General features: G+C 38.3%; 1 protein-coding gene across 1 annotated transcript in view; it reads right to left on the bottom strand.

Moving 5' to 3' along the window:
• Positions 1-6,751: 6,751 nt before the first annotated feature.
• Positions 6,752-17,660, bottom strand: part of LOC115211130 (ceramide kinase) — a 127,372-nt gene continuing 116,463 nt past the window's right edge. Inside the window, exons 10-12 of the mRNA XM_029780073.2 lie at positions 16,512-16,717; positions 11,919-12,109; positions 6,752-9,595 (exon numbers count right to left, since the gene is read on the bottom strand). Coding sequence (XP_029635933.1) covers positions 9,499-9,595; positions 11,919-12,109; positions 16,512-16,717 — 494 coding nt within the window. The 3' untranslated portion in view covers positions 6,752-9,498. The remainder of the gene's footprint in view (positions 9,596-11,918; positions 12,110-16,511; positions 16,718-17,660) is intronic.

Here is a 17,660-nt window from a genome sequence, read left to right on the forward strand (position 1 = left end):
TGAGAAAAAGAATGTCATTTTGCAAATGAGGTCCCCACTGCATCAGGTTAGGCCCTTCCTTGTCACATTCAATGTCAGAAATACATTGAATTGGTGATTAGCTTGTTGGATACTTGTAATCAATGATATACTTGTTCATAAATTGTTGAGGCAAGTGAAATTGAAATCAAATTCGATGACTGGCATCTGTGCTAGTGGAACGCTAAGAGCACCATCCGAGCGTGACCATTGTCAGAGCAGCTAACTGGCTTCCATGCCGGTGGCATGTAAACGGCACCATTCAAGCATGATCGTTACCAGCGTCACCTTACTGACACTTGTGCCAGTGGCACGGGAAAAAACATTCGAATGAGGTCGTTGCTAGTGCCGCTGGACTGGCTCCTTTGCAGGTGACATATAAAAAAAAACACCATTTGAGTGTGGCCGTTGCCAGTACCACCTGAATGGCCCTTGTGCCAGTGGCATGTAAAAGCAACCACTACACTCATGGAGTGGTTGGCGTTAGGAAGAGCATCCAGCTGTAGAAATTCTGCCAGATCAAGATTGAAGCCTGGTGCAGCCATCTGGTTCACCAGTCCTCAGTCAAATCGTCCAACCCATGCTTGCATGGAAAGCGGACAGTAAACGATGAGGATGATGATGAAATCTCACAGTTGGCAATAGATCGTTTCTGTTTGTACTCTTACATCCCTTTGATTAACTTTACTTCCCTTTTAATCATTAAGTCTGATTTTCTACTCTTGCATGGATTACTTGGTTCTTGTCCAGCACTGCTTCTCACCAATTGCTATATAGTCCCTTGTCATCTTCTGTGTGATGTACAGCATTCAGAGATCAGCTTCACCATTTTCTCCATTTTTACAAGATTATTTAGCACTTTTCTTTTATCCATCTATCATCCTCTATAGGCATCTCATGCCTGTACCTTCTGATTATGTCTTACACATTACAGTTGATTCCTCTTATACCCGTCTGTTTTGGCAACTCATTTCTGTTACAGCATTTACACCCCTGACCCACACCAAATTCCTCCACCTTCTCTTTCAACAGATATTCACAACTGACCATACCTGCACCACGTTTGCCACTCATGCATTTCACCTATCTCTATCTTTACCTATCTACCACTCCCCTCTTCACACACATGAACTTAGCTTTCTACCCATGCCACTTCACTTATATCCACCTTCATGTAACTTGAGTGTATGCTCTGACATCTTCCTTTTTCAGCTGGGTTAACCATACATCTCCCTACAGCATAACATGCATTTCTGTCCCTCCATAATACTTTACCCTCTTGTCATATTGTATAAAGCCTCCACTCTAAATGCTATTCCCTCCTCAGTTGTCGGGGTTTTGTCTTGCAGGTTACTTGGTAACCTCGCTGTTACGAACACCACATAAAAAGCACCCAGTAAACTTTGTAAAGTAGTTGATATTAGGAAGGAATCCGGCCATGGAAATCATGACAAAGACAATGGAGTTTAATGCAGTTTTATAGCTTGCAAGTTCTTGACAAACCATTCAACCCAAGCCAGCATAGAAAATGGTGGCGAGCTAGTAGAATCGTTAGTACACCGGGTGAAATGCTTGGCGGTATTTCGTCTGTCGCTGCATTCTGAGTTCAAATTCTGCCGAGGTTGACTTTGCCTTTCATCTTTCGGGGTCGATTAAATAAGTACCAGTTACGCACTGGGGTCAATATAATCGACTTAATCCGTTTGTCTGTCCTCTCTGTGTTTAGCCCCTTGTGGGTAGTAAAGAAATAGATATTTCTTCTGCTGCAACGTTCTGAGTTCACACTCCTATGAGGTCGACTTTACCTTTCTTCCTTTTGGTGTTGATAAATTTAGTACCTGTTGAGTACTGGGGTTGATGTGATTGACTGTCCCCCTCTCTACAAAATCCAGGCTTTGTGTCTAGAGTAGAAAGGATTAAATGATAATGATTGTTTGTTCCAGCAGAATGCAACAAGCTGGCAGAATCGTTAGAATATAGGGCAAAATGCTTTGTGGTATTTTGTTCATTTTTATATCATCATCGTCGTTGTCGTTTAATGTCCACTTTCCATGCTGGCATGGGTTGGACGGTTTGATTGAGAACTGGCAAGCCAGCAGGCTGCACCAGGTTCAAATCTGATTTAGCAAAGTTTCAACAGCTTGATGCCCTTCCTACACACATACACATATAATGGGCTTCCTTCAGTTTCCATCTACCAAATCCACTGAAAGTTTTGATCAGCCTGGGGTTAGAGTAAAAGACACATGCCCAATATGCCACACAGTAGGATTGAACCTGAAACCATGTGGTTGGGTAGCTAACTTCTTAACCACATGACCATGCCTGTGCCTTTTGTCATTAGTAAAATAATTCAAATTTGAGTTCCAGTAATTATCAGTTGGAATCCTAGTTCTGAATTGTTAATGTGAGTAATATTTTATAATTAACTATAATCATAATTAAATTCTATTCACAATATGAACATAATTAGCAGCATTGCCCAAATTATTAATACCTACAATAAATGCAATCATATAAGTTCACTATATTTCAATTAAACTTCTTGAAAAATGTCCGGATTCTCTTCAACCAATTAGAAATACTTTAAAATATATATCTTCTTCTTCTTAATCCTTTTTGCTCCTTGTGGAGAATAGGGCCGGTTTCCTTGGCATATAGGTTCCCCACCTGGACAGGACGCCGGTCCATCGCAGGCGAGCTGCAAGATGCAGGAGGAAAGAGTGAGAGAAAGTTGTGGCGAAAGAGTCAGCAGAAGTTCACCATTACCTTCTGCCAGAGCTGCGTAGAACTTAGGTGTTTCGCTCATATGCACACACATCACCCAGTCTGAGATTCGAACCCACGATCCCTCGACCACGAATCTGCTGCTCTAACCACTAGGCCATGTGCCTCCACAAAATATATATAGAGATCTTAAAATAAAATTACCATTCTTTTAATATATTTCAAAATCCTCATCATTTAATGTTCATTTTCCATGCAGGTTTGACTGGAGCGGGCAAGCTGGAGAGCTGTACCAGGCTCCAATTGTCTGTTATGGCAAGATATCTACGACTGGATGTCCTTCCTAATGCCAGCTCCTTTACAGAATGTACTGGATGCTTTTTACATGGCACCAGCATGGGTGCTTATGAGGCATCAGCACCTGCAAGCTTGCAAGGCAAGAACCTCTTAGCTAAGAGCGAGGGTGGAACCAAAAGGTTAGAGTATGATAGAGGGACAATACTATACTAGTTACTCTAAATGAATTATTTTTCTAATCAGTAAATATTTCCAATGTCTATTGTTGTGCTTGAGGTATATAAATACTGTTACATGTTTCCCCCTAGGCTAAGGCTTAAGTCTGACATGAGCCTTAAAACTCGTAAGATTTTAGCTTGATGTGGTTTCCATAGCATACGACTGGGTTACATTTCCTCCTGAACAGGATGCCAGTCCATTTCAGGGTTAACTTCCCAAATATTGTTGGAATTCATTTACAGTCGAATGAACTGGAATAATGTGACATTATGTGTTTTGCTCAAGAATGCAGTGCACCAACCAGTTTGAAAACCAAAACTCCAACCTTAGAATTGTGAGTGCAACACCTTAAACTCTAAGACAAACATTTTCATTGAGAAACTTAAAAAAAAAAATCGGAAAATTTATATACCCTACGAATTTCCCTTGAAATGATGTATCACCATCATTTAATATCCAGTTTCAAAGCCAGCATGAAGTTCTATGGTTTGACAGGCTCTGATTGGTCCAAGGACTGTATTCTGCTCCACTCTCAACTTTGTCATGGTTTCTATGGCTGGATGCCCTTCCTAATTCCAACCACTTTACAGCATCTACTTGGTGCATTTTTGTACCACCAGCAAGATTATGAACCCCAAGGGAGGGCTTTATGCTGGGGCAGTGGTTCCCACACTTTTTTGGGTTGCCACCCCTTGGCACTCAGGCCACATTATCAGTGCCGTCTCCCCTGCCACAAACATAGACCACTTTCTGCATTAAATTCAAAACAAATGTATTTCACAAGCTTAACCTAATTAAGCTATTATTTTATTGTTTTTACATCTATCACCCCCTTTTGGCCACCCCATTATTGCTCTCACTTTACTTCAGTGCCTCACTGGATATTTCCACTGCCCCCAGTGGGGCAGTACTAGCCACTTTGGGAACCACTGTGCTAAGGGACGAGTGGGTTAACCTATGAGAGTAGAGCAGGTTCTTGAAGAGCAGCAGCAAAGAAATAGTGGTGATAAGGTATGTCCCCTTAGAAAATAAGAGGAGTAGAAGTGGGTGAATATTTGTATCCCTAAGCAAAATTTCTGCTACCTTGATGCAAAACTGTGACTTACAACTTGGAAGATACATTCATCATCATCTAACATCCAATTCCCATGCTGGCATGGCTTGGATGGTTTGCCAGGAGCTGGCAATCTACACTGGCGAAAATAAATTTAAGACTGACGATAAAAGTTCTATTTCTTACAAAATATTTTGTTACTAACACCATACAAATTATTTTTATTTTTTACACCTTATGCAGAATTTATTTCTCTTTCGAATGTTGCAGATAACAACTATTTTTATACAACTTGAAGAATTCTAATGCTAAATTAATATAAATGTTTCAAATTTACCGGCAAAATTAGTTTAAGACTGTATTATTATAATTTTATTTAAAGCTTAAGATTGTAGCAAAATGAGCAACAAGAACCAAATACATATTAGTACTTTGTGCCGTAGCCTTTATTCTTAATAACAGCTGAACAACGCCTCGGCATTGAATTCACTAAGTGATTACAAAATTCTATGGGAATGTTTTGCTATATTTCATTGATATAATCGAATAATTGTTTTACATTAGATGGTTTTTTAGCATGAAGTTTTTGGGAAACATAATTCCACAAGTTCTTGATCGGATTCAGGTCCGGGCTCTGGGGAGGCCATTCGATTACGTCAATATTATGGTGATCAAAAAATTCCATAACCTTTTTGGCTTTGTGCACAGGACTATTGTCCGGCTGATAAATAGCCCCCGGAGGCATTTGGTGAGTCAAATATGGCACAACATTATCCTTTAGTAGATTCATATAATCTACACTATTTAACTTTCCATCAACTTTTACTAGAGGGCCAACACCAAATCTACTAAATGCCGTCCACATCATCACACCCCCCACTCTCCACTTGCACCATCTTTTTCATGCATTTTGCATGGAATTCCTTTGTTGGGCGACGTCTGATGTGTTTTACCATATGATCCAAGTATACAGAAGCGTGACTCGTCACTCCAAAGGACCCTGCACCAATCTTCGGCAGTCTATTGAGCATGGGATTTTTGCGAAATTAAGGCATTTGAGTCAATTTCTTTTGGATATTATTGGCTTTTTCCTAGCGATTCGTCCATGTAGTCCAAATTCTCTCAAACAGTTGCAGACGGTTTGTGGTGTAAAAATAACACCATTCTTGTTGGACAATTGTTTACAAATGTCAACGGCTGTCAGCATTTGGTTGTCTTCCAAAAGTCGGTGGATTCGACGGTCCAACTACGCCGTCGTTTTTCTTGGGGCGCCAGTCCTTTGCTGATCTTTATATTGACCAGTCTCCGAGTATAATTTCCACTTGCACACAAGCCGTTTTACTGTATTTTAGTTGCTTACTGATGTTCAAGACGGAAACTTTTTGCTGGTGGAGTAATACGATTTTTGCTCTTGTGACTGGACTGAGGCTACGTTGTTTTCCCATTATTAATCAATTATATAATAACGTTAAATTATAACACTATATAGTGCAGTTAGGTTAGTTGTGTGACCACCCATTTTGGCAAAAAAAAATTGCATACATATTGCATGGTCTTAAACTAATTTTGCCAGTAAATTTGAAATGTTTATATTAATTTAGCATTAGAATTCTTAATGTTGCATAAAAATTGTTATTGCCTGCATCATTCGAAAGAGAAATAAATTCTGCATAAGGTGTAAAAGATAAAAATAATTTGTATGGCGTTAGTAACAAAATATGTTGTAAAAAATAGAACTTTTATCAATTGCAGCATGGAAGGTGTTTATAAGCCATTTAAGAAACACACAAAAGCCGTTCGATTCACTTCAACTTTTATCATCGGTCTTAAATTTATTTTCGCCAGTGTAAAAGACTATGCCAAGCTCAACTGTCTGCTTTGGTACAGTTTCTATGGTTGGATGTGCGTATATGGGATTTAAAATTTACAATTCTTTAAATAAATTAACTTATTTTTTCCTTTGTTACTGGTACACCAATGCTAGTGAAACAGAGTACAAACAGAAAATAGATGGTAGTGTAAAGAAATAGTGAAGGCGCATGGCTCAGTGGTTAGGGCGTCGAGCTTATGATCGTGAGGTTGTGAGTTCAAATCCCGGACCGGACTGCATGTTGTGTTCTTGAGCAAGACACTTTATTTTACGTTGCTCCAGTTCAAGCAGCTGTAGAAATGAGTTGTGACATTACTGATGCCAAGCTGTATCGGCCGTTGCCTTTCCCTTGGATAACATCGGTGGCGTGGAGAGGTCGGTATGCATGGGTGACTGCTGGTCTTCCATAAACAACCTTGCCCGGACTTGTGCCTGGGAGGGTAACTTTCTAGGTGCAATCCCATGGTCAGTCATGACCGAAGGGGGTCTGAGCAGCAGCTCAGCTCAGTAAAGAAATAAAGAAGCAATATGGTAAATGAATGAGACATTGAAGACAAACAAGTAAATAAGAACTGATATATTGTTTTATTAAAGTCCTTGTTGCTATTACCATTAAATGTCTAAACATCTGGTTTATCTTCAATATTTTTCAAGTGTATGTCATTGTTTCATAGTCACAGATGAGAAAACAAGTCATAACAAGAAACAAAAAATAATGTTTGGAAATAAAAATGAAACAAATAATTATGAAGTCTATGAAAGACAGACAGCAGTATACAAGTTGCCTGGAGAACGTATGAAGATCTGCTAGTGTCTTTGTGGAGGAAAATAAATAGTGGATTGGGAATATTTGTTTACAATATTGTTATCCATCCTTGCCACCCACAGTCTAAGTCAAGGGTGGTGGGGACAGAATGTGATATGTGAGTGCTATTTTATAACTGATTGTTATTGATTTTTTTTTTTTTTCATTTTAACATGTTAATAGATTTCAATGATAGATAATGGAATACAAAACTTATGCTAGGAATTTTGTCAACATCTAATTATGAAATAAACCCTTCATTTAACAACTGGCCATAAAATTAGATTAAAAAAAAAAAAAACCCAGTTTGTAAAAATTAATGTTTTCTCCATTATTTAGAGAGAAAAAAAAACTATGTAAGCCATCTGATGAAATGTTTGAATATATTGCTGACAAAAAAAACACAAATCTGCTAACTTCTTTATATTGGTTCTACTACTTGTTCATTATTCACCATGCATGAAGATTGGGTGTGATTAATGTTCCACTCAACATGCATATATCATTCATTCATTCTTTTTTTTTTTTTGTTCCTTATTGATATTGTACCAGTCCAACATTGACATAGTGTACAAAAATAACAAGCACTAATTGTAAACATTTTTGTGAATATGCACCACGTTTTTAGCCAAGTCCACATACCTATCACATTTTTTTCTTTTTTTTAATAATATAACCCATATTGGGTTTGATAACTCTATAAATTCTGATATATGCATAAAATGTCTGATCTGATTAACTTTTGACAACTTGCCTTTCCCAGCTTACATACCCATTCACTCTTCTGTTGAGAGCACAGCAATCACTCAACCTACTAAAAATAGCAGCTAAACCTTCCTCAGATCGCACTCTTGCATCTTGGATACAGTAGATGGAGTAGTCCAAGGTTAACAATAAAAAAAAAAAAGGGCCATGATTGGAATGCCTTTGACCCTAGGTCTGCTCGATCAAGGTCAACTTGGAACTAAACAACAACAGTGAACTGAGTCAAATATGTGTAGATCAAGGACAATAACACAACTGAAAGGTGACAGTGGTGGCCTTTCTAGTTTGATCAATTCTATAAATAATTTTCTGTATGACGCCAAACTGTGCCCACTCCCACCTTCAGTTTTCTCAACTAAGTAGATACAGATAAGGATTTCAGACCTTATGAAATATATTGTGTGAGGTAAGGTATAGAAAGACCTTTTACATACATTTTATGACAGTGCCCCAGGTGAGTAACAGCCAACCAGCTAGCTGGCTGGAACCAAATAAGAGAGAATAAAAGAAAGGAAAAATACAGCATGCTCATAATCGAAAGTGGGAAAAGTTGCAGGCAAATGAAATCATTTCATGAAAGAAAATATCTCGTTAGCCACCCTCTTCTATAAAACTTAAATCAGACAGATGAGTTAAATGGTTGAGCTACTGAACAACTATTTTTAAAAAGCAAAACCCCTTTATTTTCTACATGTTTTTTTTTTTTTTAATTATAAAATAAAATTGTATTAAAATGTATAATTTAGTGATTTGTGCTTGCAGCAATATAGCATAAAAAAGAGGGGGTGATTTTAAGTCTCTCCTTCAATTATGTTAGTCAATAAATTCATTAATGTAATTAAGGGGAGAATAAAGGAAGAAAGAAACAAATGACTATTTGGCAATTTTATTGATGCATTTGCCTGGAGATATGAATATCTAATAGTTGTAAACTCATGAGCATCGTGTATGAACCTTAAAGCACACAAGTTTGTGTCACAGGTTATTTGCACATAAGACTGCATGTATGTAATGCTATATGCGCATACACTGTAGTATATATATATTAGTTTAATATATTTAATTTTCTTGTTATCATCAAACCTTTAAATTTTTCACACAGCAACGATTATGCAGTAATAACGATGACTGTATAACCATTGTTATAATTTTTTTTTTTTTTAAATACCCAACTTATTTTGTTTATTATTTGACATTAAATTTTGTTTTGTTTGATAATTTCTAAAATCGTTACAGGCCAATGAACAAATATTGTATGCGCAACAAACTTAAAAAAATTTTTTTTAATGGGCAGGTGAGGGTGGGGGGAAGCAGGTAAATTATACGTTGAGATATACAAAATACATTAAAAGAACAGTAACAACAGTACTGTTTGTTGATGGCCTATTGTTTTATGAACAGGTTTAAATGTTAAGTAACTCAACAGATTTAAACTGTTCATCGGAAGTGACAACCGAAATAAAAAGGATGAGCAGCAGTGGAAAGGAGGAAGCTGTAGAGGAGAGATGTCCAGGGCACTAAAAAATATCACAGTAATATGATTTTTGTTTTGTTTTGGTCTCCTCTTTTCCATTCTCTCTTTCTCACTCCTCTTCAATGAAACTGTCCCTTCAATAAACTTTTCACCGTTTACTCATGTTTTATATCACTGTAGCAGAACTAAGATAGAAAGATATATATATCTATCCAACCTTAGAGTGCTAAATTAAAAAAAAAATAATAATAATTAAAAAAAAAACTGTTTCATTTGTCCTTCTGTTGACATGGAATGCAGCCACTGTGTTCCTTATCCAACTTCTCAATACCACGAGCAAACAATTTTACCAGCTGACAATGGACCCTGAAATGATTAGACAAAGAAATGGGTCTACATTAGTTCTGAACTGACAACATTTTAATGTAATTTAGTTTGGGGATTTGGTTTGCAAGATTCTTTATTTGAGTTTGTGTGTTGAAGCATATTCTGTTGTGTCTGGGGAGAGTCATTTTCATTTTTGTGCCTTACACACTCACCGGTAAAATTTCCACTTTTTTCTTATTTTTATTTTCCTAAAATTTTCGTTGCATCTTGCAACATTTTCAATAGTTTCAATAGTTTTGAGAGTCAAAACATGTGTTATATTGTAAGGCACAAAAAGAAAATAACTCTCTCCAGACACAACAGAATTTTAATGTAAATTATATCAAAAACAATAAGCACCAGCTTGAGACAAACTGCCTAACAGAAACATGGTTCAATTTCCATCAGTGAATGTGCTATGATCTTCTCTGAAATTGGTGAAACACTAATATTTAACCCTTTCGTTACCAACCCAGCTGAAACCGGCTCTGGCTCTGTAGTACAACTGTCTTGTTTTCATTAGTTTTGAACAAAAATCTTTCACCAACGCTTAGTTACAATGTTCTGAACACTAGCTTAATGATAAAGTTATTTTACTAAATTCTTTGTTGTATTTAAAATTAACTGAAAGACACACACAGCATCTCAAAATAAATACAGTAACAAAAGGGAAAGTAAGACAGGAAAGAGTATCCATCATCATTATTTACTGCCTGTTTTCCATGCTGGCATGGGTTAGACAGTTTGACTGAGACTGTTAAGCTGGAGAACTGTACCAAGCTTCAACTTGATGTGGCTGGCTTTCTATGGCTGGATACGCTTCCTAATGATAACCACTCCAAGACTGAAATGGGTGCCTTGTACATGTCACTGACCACTACTACAAGTTCACTTGAAAGGTCTTGATCCCTTGTCATATTAAAGTATCTATATATCTCATTCTGTAAAAAACCCCTTCAGTCATTAACAACCATGGAATTGCACTTAGAAAGCTCCTCTCTGAGGCACAAGTCCAGGCAAGGTTGTTTATAGAAGACTAACAGTCGCCCATGCATACCAGCCTCCCCTCTTCACACCACCAATGTTATCCATAGGAAAGGCAAAGACCAATACAGTTTGGCACCAGTGAATTGGCAACCCATTTCAATAGCTGAGTGAACTGGAGCATCATGAAATAAAGTTTCTTGCTCAAGAACATGACACATAACCCAGTCCAGGAACTGAACTCACTACCTCATAGTTGTGAGCCCAATGCTCCAATCACTGAGCCATGTGCCTTCACACCTCCCTTTCTGTGTAGTAGGTAAATCTCAAAAAAGGCATCAATCTTTAACTGTCTCGTTTACCATTGCCTTGTTGATTCTGTTCTCTGCAATATTTCTCTTTTACTTGCTTCATTCATTGGACTGCAGCCATGCTGGGACATCACTAACAAGGGTTTTGGTCAAACAGCTCAACACCTGGACTGACTGTTTAAGCACAGCACTAATTCTATCAGTCTCTTTTGCTGAACCACTAAGTAACAGGAATATATACAAACAAATACCTGTTGTCAAGTGATAGAAACAGACACTAACACACCGCATATACATGAAGGGCTTCAGTATAGTTTTTGGTTACCAAATTCACTCACAAGGAATTGGTGAGCCTGGGGCTCTAGTAGAAGGCACCTGCCCAAGGTGCTGTGCAAGGGGATTGAACCTGAATTAACTTGGTGTATTTTGGTGTTATTCTCAGTTGAGATTTTAACAATAAAAATGAGAATTTGGCTTACTACAATATTTGCAAATCATCAAGATTTTTTTATCAGCCAGGTTCACTGGTGTAATGGGTAGTACACTTGGCTGCGTAAGCAAAGAAGTGTGAGATCGAATCCCACGCGTACGGATAACCTACATTTTTTATAGGCGCAGGAGCGGCTGTGTGGTAAGTAGCTTGCTTAACAGCCACATGGTTCCAGGTTCAGTCCCACTGCGTGGCACTTAGGGCAAGTGTCTTCTACTATAGCCTTGGGCTGACGAAAGCCTTGTGAGTGGATTTGGTAGACGGAAACTGAAAGAAGCCTGTCATATAAATGTGTGTTTGTCCCCCCCCCCCAATATCGCTTGACGACCGATGCTGGTGTGTTCACGTCCCTGTAACCTAGCAGTTCGACAAGAGAGACCGATAGACTAAGTACTAGGCTTACAAAGAATAAGTCCTGGGGTCAATTTGCTCGACTAAAGGCGGTACTCCAGCATGGCCGCAGTCAAATGACTGAAACAGTTAAAAGAGTATGAGTTAAGGGAGTGAAAAAAGTACAAAATATATGTGAATTTCTTACTGGACATGGACACTTGGAGAGCCAATGACTTCACCATCACAGTTCCAGACACTGTTATGCGATGACTTGGAGTTTGACCGAAATAGTTGTTGCCGACAGTTTACTTCACCAGCCTCTAACTCAAATTCATCTTCAAGTGGACGGAACTGAAACTCTTTGACTCGATGGACTTGAACAAAATCAAAGTCAAACTGAAAAGATGACATAAGAAGATTCATCATTAAATACTAAAACACAACTATACCAATAATAATAATAATCCTTTCTACTAAAAGCACAATGCCTGAAATTCAGGGAGAGGGGACTAGTTGATTACATTGATTCCAGTGTTTCACTGGTGCTTAATTTATCAACCCTGTAAAGGTAAAAGTCAAAGCCGACCTTGGCGGAATTTGAACTCAGAACATAGTGACGGATGAAATGTGCTAAGCATTTTGTCCATCATGCTAATTATTCTGCTAAACACATCGAGACATTGGTATGACTATATTTTTGCTTTTAAGGGATGAATTAAGGCCTTACACTCTGCCTAATTTAAACACCGTCTTCTGACCCTTGTATTACTTTAGTAATGTTCAGACTCTTGCCCAGCTACTGCTAACTACATTTTCCCCTTTAGCACTGCCACTGTCAGAGGCTAAACATAGTAAAGATTTCCTTCTAGCAGCAGTCCATGGCTTGACTCCATAGATAACACCCTCAAAGGTTACCCTTTCTGCTGATCCATAATCCTGTATCCTCTTCTACAATTCATGACTGATGTATCTCTCCAACAGGCCACCTGAAGTTACTATTGATTTACAATTAAGTTACTCGCGATTGACATAGAAGCAAATCATGAGCCCATAGTGACCTTTTACCTTCATGTACCTACTTAAAAAAAAAAAAAGAATTCCGCTACAAGAAACTTGTCCGGCTTTAGCCCCATCTCTCTTACTTTTATCCCTCATCTCTAAGCATCCTTGGGGTTCATAGTAGTCATGTAAGCAGCATGGCACCCCCACTAAAGTTTTTAGCATAAAATAAAACCATCTGGCATACTGTAAAATGGCAGGCATTAGGAATGACATACAACCATGGTACAGTCTTTGGGTCCATCACATCCTGTCAAACCATCCAACCCATGACAGAATGGAACATGGACATATGATGATGATGACAGTAGTTCACTTTCTATACATCATCATCATTTAAGGTTCGCCTTCCATGCTTGCATGGGTTGGACGGTTTGACTGGGGACTGGCAAGCCAGTAGGCTGCACCTGGCTCCAATCTGATCTGGCAATATTTCTACAGCTGGATGCCCTTCTTAATGCCAACCACTCTCAGAGTGAAATGGGTGATTTCTACGTGCCACCAGCACAGGAGCCAATCAAGGGGAATCATCTAACAAACAGTTTCTTTCAGTTGCTTATACAGTGATGTCTGTTTGAAAGCGTTCTGTTTCTCTGTACTAGCAGACTGTACCACCTCTACTCTGGCAGTGCATCCACTACACGCTATTCCTGGTCTTCTTCTGTACACACTATTCAATCCTTCCTCACCCAAACAGACATGTTCTGGAATTTCCTTCCTGTCCATGTCCTCTCAACAGAAAATTAAACAGAACATCAACAACATTGACCTCCCAGACAGGGATGCCTTGCAAAAGTAAAGAGTGCTTCCCCTTATATTTATATATGTATATACCTATATTCATTTACTTGATTCAGTCATTTGACTGTGGCCATATGTCTATATACATCATCATTTAACGTCTGTTTTCCATGCATATGTGTTGGCTGGCCTGACAGAAGCTGGTAAAACCAGGGGATGCACAAGGCCCCATAGTCTGTTCTGGCTTGTTTTCTACGGCTGGATGTCCTGTCTGTTTAATACCAACCATTTTACAGAGTGTACTTGGTGGTTTTAATTGGCACCAGTACAAATGCTTTTTACGTGGCACTGTGGTTTTAGGGCACATTGCTGTCCTCAAGACCCATCCACCACAACAGAATCTATCTATATATATATATATATATATATATATAATCAAAAAATATTCAATATCAAAGCAATAGAAAATTTTACAGAATAGCTAGCGGTTGATATTGCTTGATAAAATACCATTGTCTCTCTCTCTCACACACATATATATATATATATATATATATATAAAATGAATTTTTAAAAATAGTCAACAACGAGTGTCTAAACAAAATTTAGAAAATCATGGTGACAGAGAAAATTTTAAAAGATATAAAACTATATAAAATTACTCATGTCACTTATCAGCGTAAAAAATAGTAAACTAATTGATGTTACCTTGTTTGATATAGTAAGAATTGAGAGAAACAATGCGACGAAGAAATAACGAGAAACTAATGCAACACTGAGGTCTAACAACACTATATCTAGAGTTGTCTCCCTTAAGAGCTGGCAGAATTAAAATATTCTTTTCTACGTTAGGCACAAGGCCCGAAATTTTTGGGGAGGCTGGGCCAGTCGATTAGATCGACCCCAGTACGCAACTGGTACCTAATTTATCAGCTCCAAAAGGGTGAATAGCGCAGTCGACCTTGCGGAATTTGAACTCAGAACAGATGAATTAAAATGTTAACTGTCTCTTAATTTCCTGTCTCCTTTTATTATTATATCTTTTGTCTTTCATTATTATAGCTCTTATTTGTTTCAGTCATTGGATTGCAGCCATGCTGGGGCATTGCCTTGACGGGTTTTACATGAATAGATCTTACAGAAATCTGGTGCAGGCTTCTGCCTGGCCAGCTCCTGTTAAACTGTCCCACCCATGCAAGCATGGAGGGTAGACGTTAAATGATGATGATCGTCCCGATTAATTTTTACCTTCTTTTATTTTTAAAGTCTACTACTTATTTTATCAGCCTCTTTTGCTAGACTGCTAAGTTACAGGGATGTAAACAAACCATCACCAGTTGCCAAGTGGTGATGAAGTGACACTCACAGACATAAAGGCATGCAAACACATATATAAATATGTACAGGCCCAGGCGTGGCTGTGAGATGAGAAGTTTGCTTCCCAGCCACATATTTCTGAGTTCATTCTCACTGCATGACACCTTGGGCAAGTGTCTTCTTTTATAACCTCAAGCTGACCAAAGCTTTGTTAATCGATTTGCTAGACAGAAACTGAAAGAAGCCCATTGTATATATATCATCATTATCATAATCATCATTTAACGTCCATTTTCCATGCTAGCATGGGTTGGACGGTTCGACCGGGGTCTGGGAAGCCAGGAGGCTGCACCAGGCTCTAGTCTGATCTAGAAGTGTTTCTACAGTTGGATGCCCTTCCTAATGCCAACCACTCCATGAGTGTAGTGGGTGCATTTTATGTGTCACCGGCATGGACGCCAGTCAGGGCGGCACTGGCATCGGCCACATTCGGATGGTGCTTTTTACATGCCACCATCACGGGTATCACAACTGCAATTTCCATTTGATTTTTATTTTGATGTGTGTGTATATATATATATATATATATATATGATTTGGCAAGGTTTCTATGAAGGGCATCCAGCTGTAGAAACCATGCCAAATAACACCAGAACCTGGTGCACCCCAGCACCCTCGAGCTTACTAGTTTTCAGTCAAACCGTCCAACCCATGCCAGCATGGAAAATGGACATTCAATGATGATGATGATTATGTGTGTGTGTGTATGTATGTATGTATGTATGTATGTATATATATATATATATATATATATATTATATATATATATATATATATATGTATATAAGTATGTATGAATACATACATATGAATGTATCTTTGTATGTCCCCCACCACAACAACTGGTGTAGGTGTATTTACATTCCTGTCACTTATCAGTTCAGCAAAAGAGATTAACAGAATAAGTGCCTAGCCTTACAAAAAAGTATGTACTGGAGTTGATTCATTCAACTAAGAATTCTTCAAGCCAGTGCTCCAGAATGGCCACAGTTTAATGACTGAAACAAGTAAAAGATAAAGGATAAATTCATTCACACACACAATGGACTTCCACTTGCTTTCTTATTTCTTTATTTCCCACAAGGGGCTAAACATAGAGGGGACAAACAAGGACAGACAAAGGGATTAAGTCAATTACATCGACCCCAGTGCATAACTGGTACTTAATTTATTGATAGTGAAAGGATGAAAGGCAAAGTTGACCTCGGCGGAATTTGAACTCAGAACGTAGCCGCTGACAAACTACCGCTAAGCATTTCGACAGCATGCTAACGTTTCTGCCAGCTTGCCGTCTTCCACTTGCTTTCTGTCCCACAAATTCCCTCACAAAGCTTCGGTTAGCTGGAGGCTATAGTAGAAGACATTTGCCTAAAGTGTTACACATTGGAATTGAACCCAAAACCATGTGGTTACAAAGAGAGATTCTTAACCACCCAGCCCTTTTGTTTTTTCCTAATTATCTATTTAAAAGTCCACCATATTAAATAAAGAAACACCAACTTGATAAAACAGGAGAGACAAAAAAATGTTTCCAATGAAATTAAAAGCCAGTCAATGACTAAATAGCTTCAATCTGTGGAGAAGAAAGACCTGATGAAAGAAAGAATCTTAATGCTCTAACCTGGTCTGATTGTCTGTCTCTGCAACGATATAAATGATGCAAGTAGTTTAGCCGGGAACAACGTTTCACTAGGATTAGGTCGGTACATCCATCTCCCAAATGACAAGCAGGAGACACACCTTCTGGGCTCATGGCACACCGGCAACTCATGGTAACGGCATTTACACCAATAAAATCTCCGCGGATCGTGTGCCATTTTTCTTTACCTAAAAACAAAACCATAATTTAGAACACCATTTCTCAAAGATTCAAACACAAATTATCATAATTTGATTGCATACAAGACACAATACCCACCCTCTCCCACAAAAAGGATTTCAAACAAAATTACCTTGGGTTCTAATTGCAAAGTTAGGCCTATTTTATATGCTTCAGTGCATTGAAAACTTATTTGCATGAATACACGCTGCTGAAATTGGTGTGCATCTAATAAGCTCATGAATCTTTTATGCCATTAAATTTGGTAATTATATAAAGGCATGTACTTAGCGGTTAGAGTATTTGGCTCACAATTGGAAGGTTGTGAGTTCAATACCCAGCAGTGTGTTGTATCCTTGAGCAAAACTCTTTACTTCACGTTGCTCCAGTCCACTCAGCTGGTAAAAATGAGTAGTACCTGTACTTCAAAGGATCAGCCTTGTCACATTCTGTGTCATACAGAATCTCCCTAAGAACTATATTAAGGTTATGTGTCTGTGGAGTGCTCAGCCACTTGCACGTTAATTTCATGAGCAGGTTGTTCCATTGACCAGACCAACTGGAACATGCATCGTCATGACCAACAGAGTACCAGTGGGGGTAATTATAGAATTTCAAAGAAAGGTGACTATTAAATGAGAATTGCAATGCTTCAACACATACACATGGTGAAGTGGCTGAGTTATTAGAGCATCAGATAAAATGTGTTGTTTTTGTTCTGAGTTTCTGCACTCTGAGTTCAGACCCTCTGAAGGTCAACTTTACTGTTCAAACTTTTTAGGTGGATATAAAAAATAACCAATTCAATCAGTGGAACTGTAAGAATATTGGATCGAATATCTTGTGGTGTTTGTCCCAGATCTTTACCCTAAGTCCCACTCTTAACATGACATATTCAACAGTAGACTTAACCTGTTGCTAGACTGGACACCACAACTAGGCACCTTGGGT

The sequence above is a fragment of the Octopus sinensis genome, linkage group LG1 (assembly GCF_006345805.1).
Source record: "Octopus sinensis linkage group LG1, ASM634580v1, whole genome shotgun sequence".
Taxonomy (NCBI): domain Eukaryota; kingdom Metazoa; phylum Mollusca; class Cephalopoda; order Octopoda; family Octopodidae; genus Octopus; species Octopus sinensis.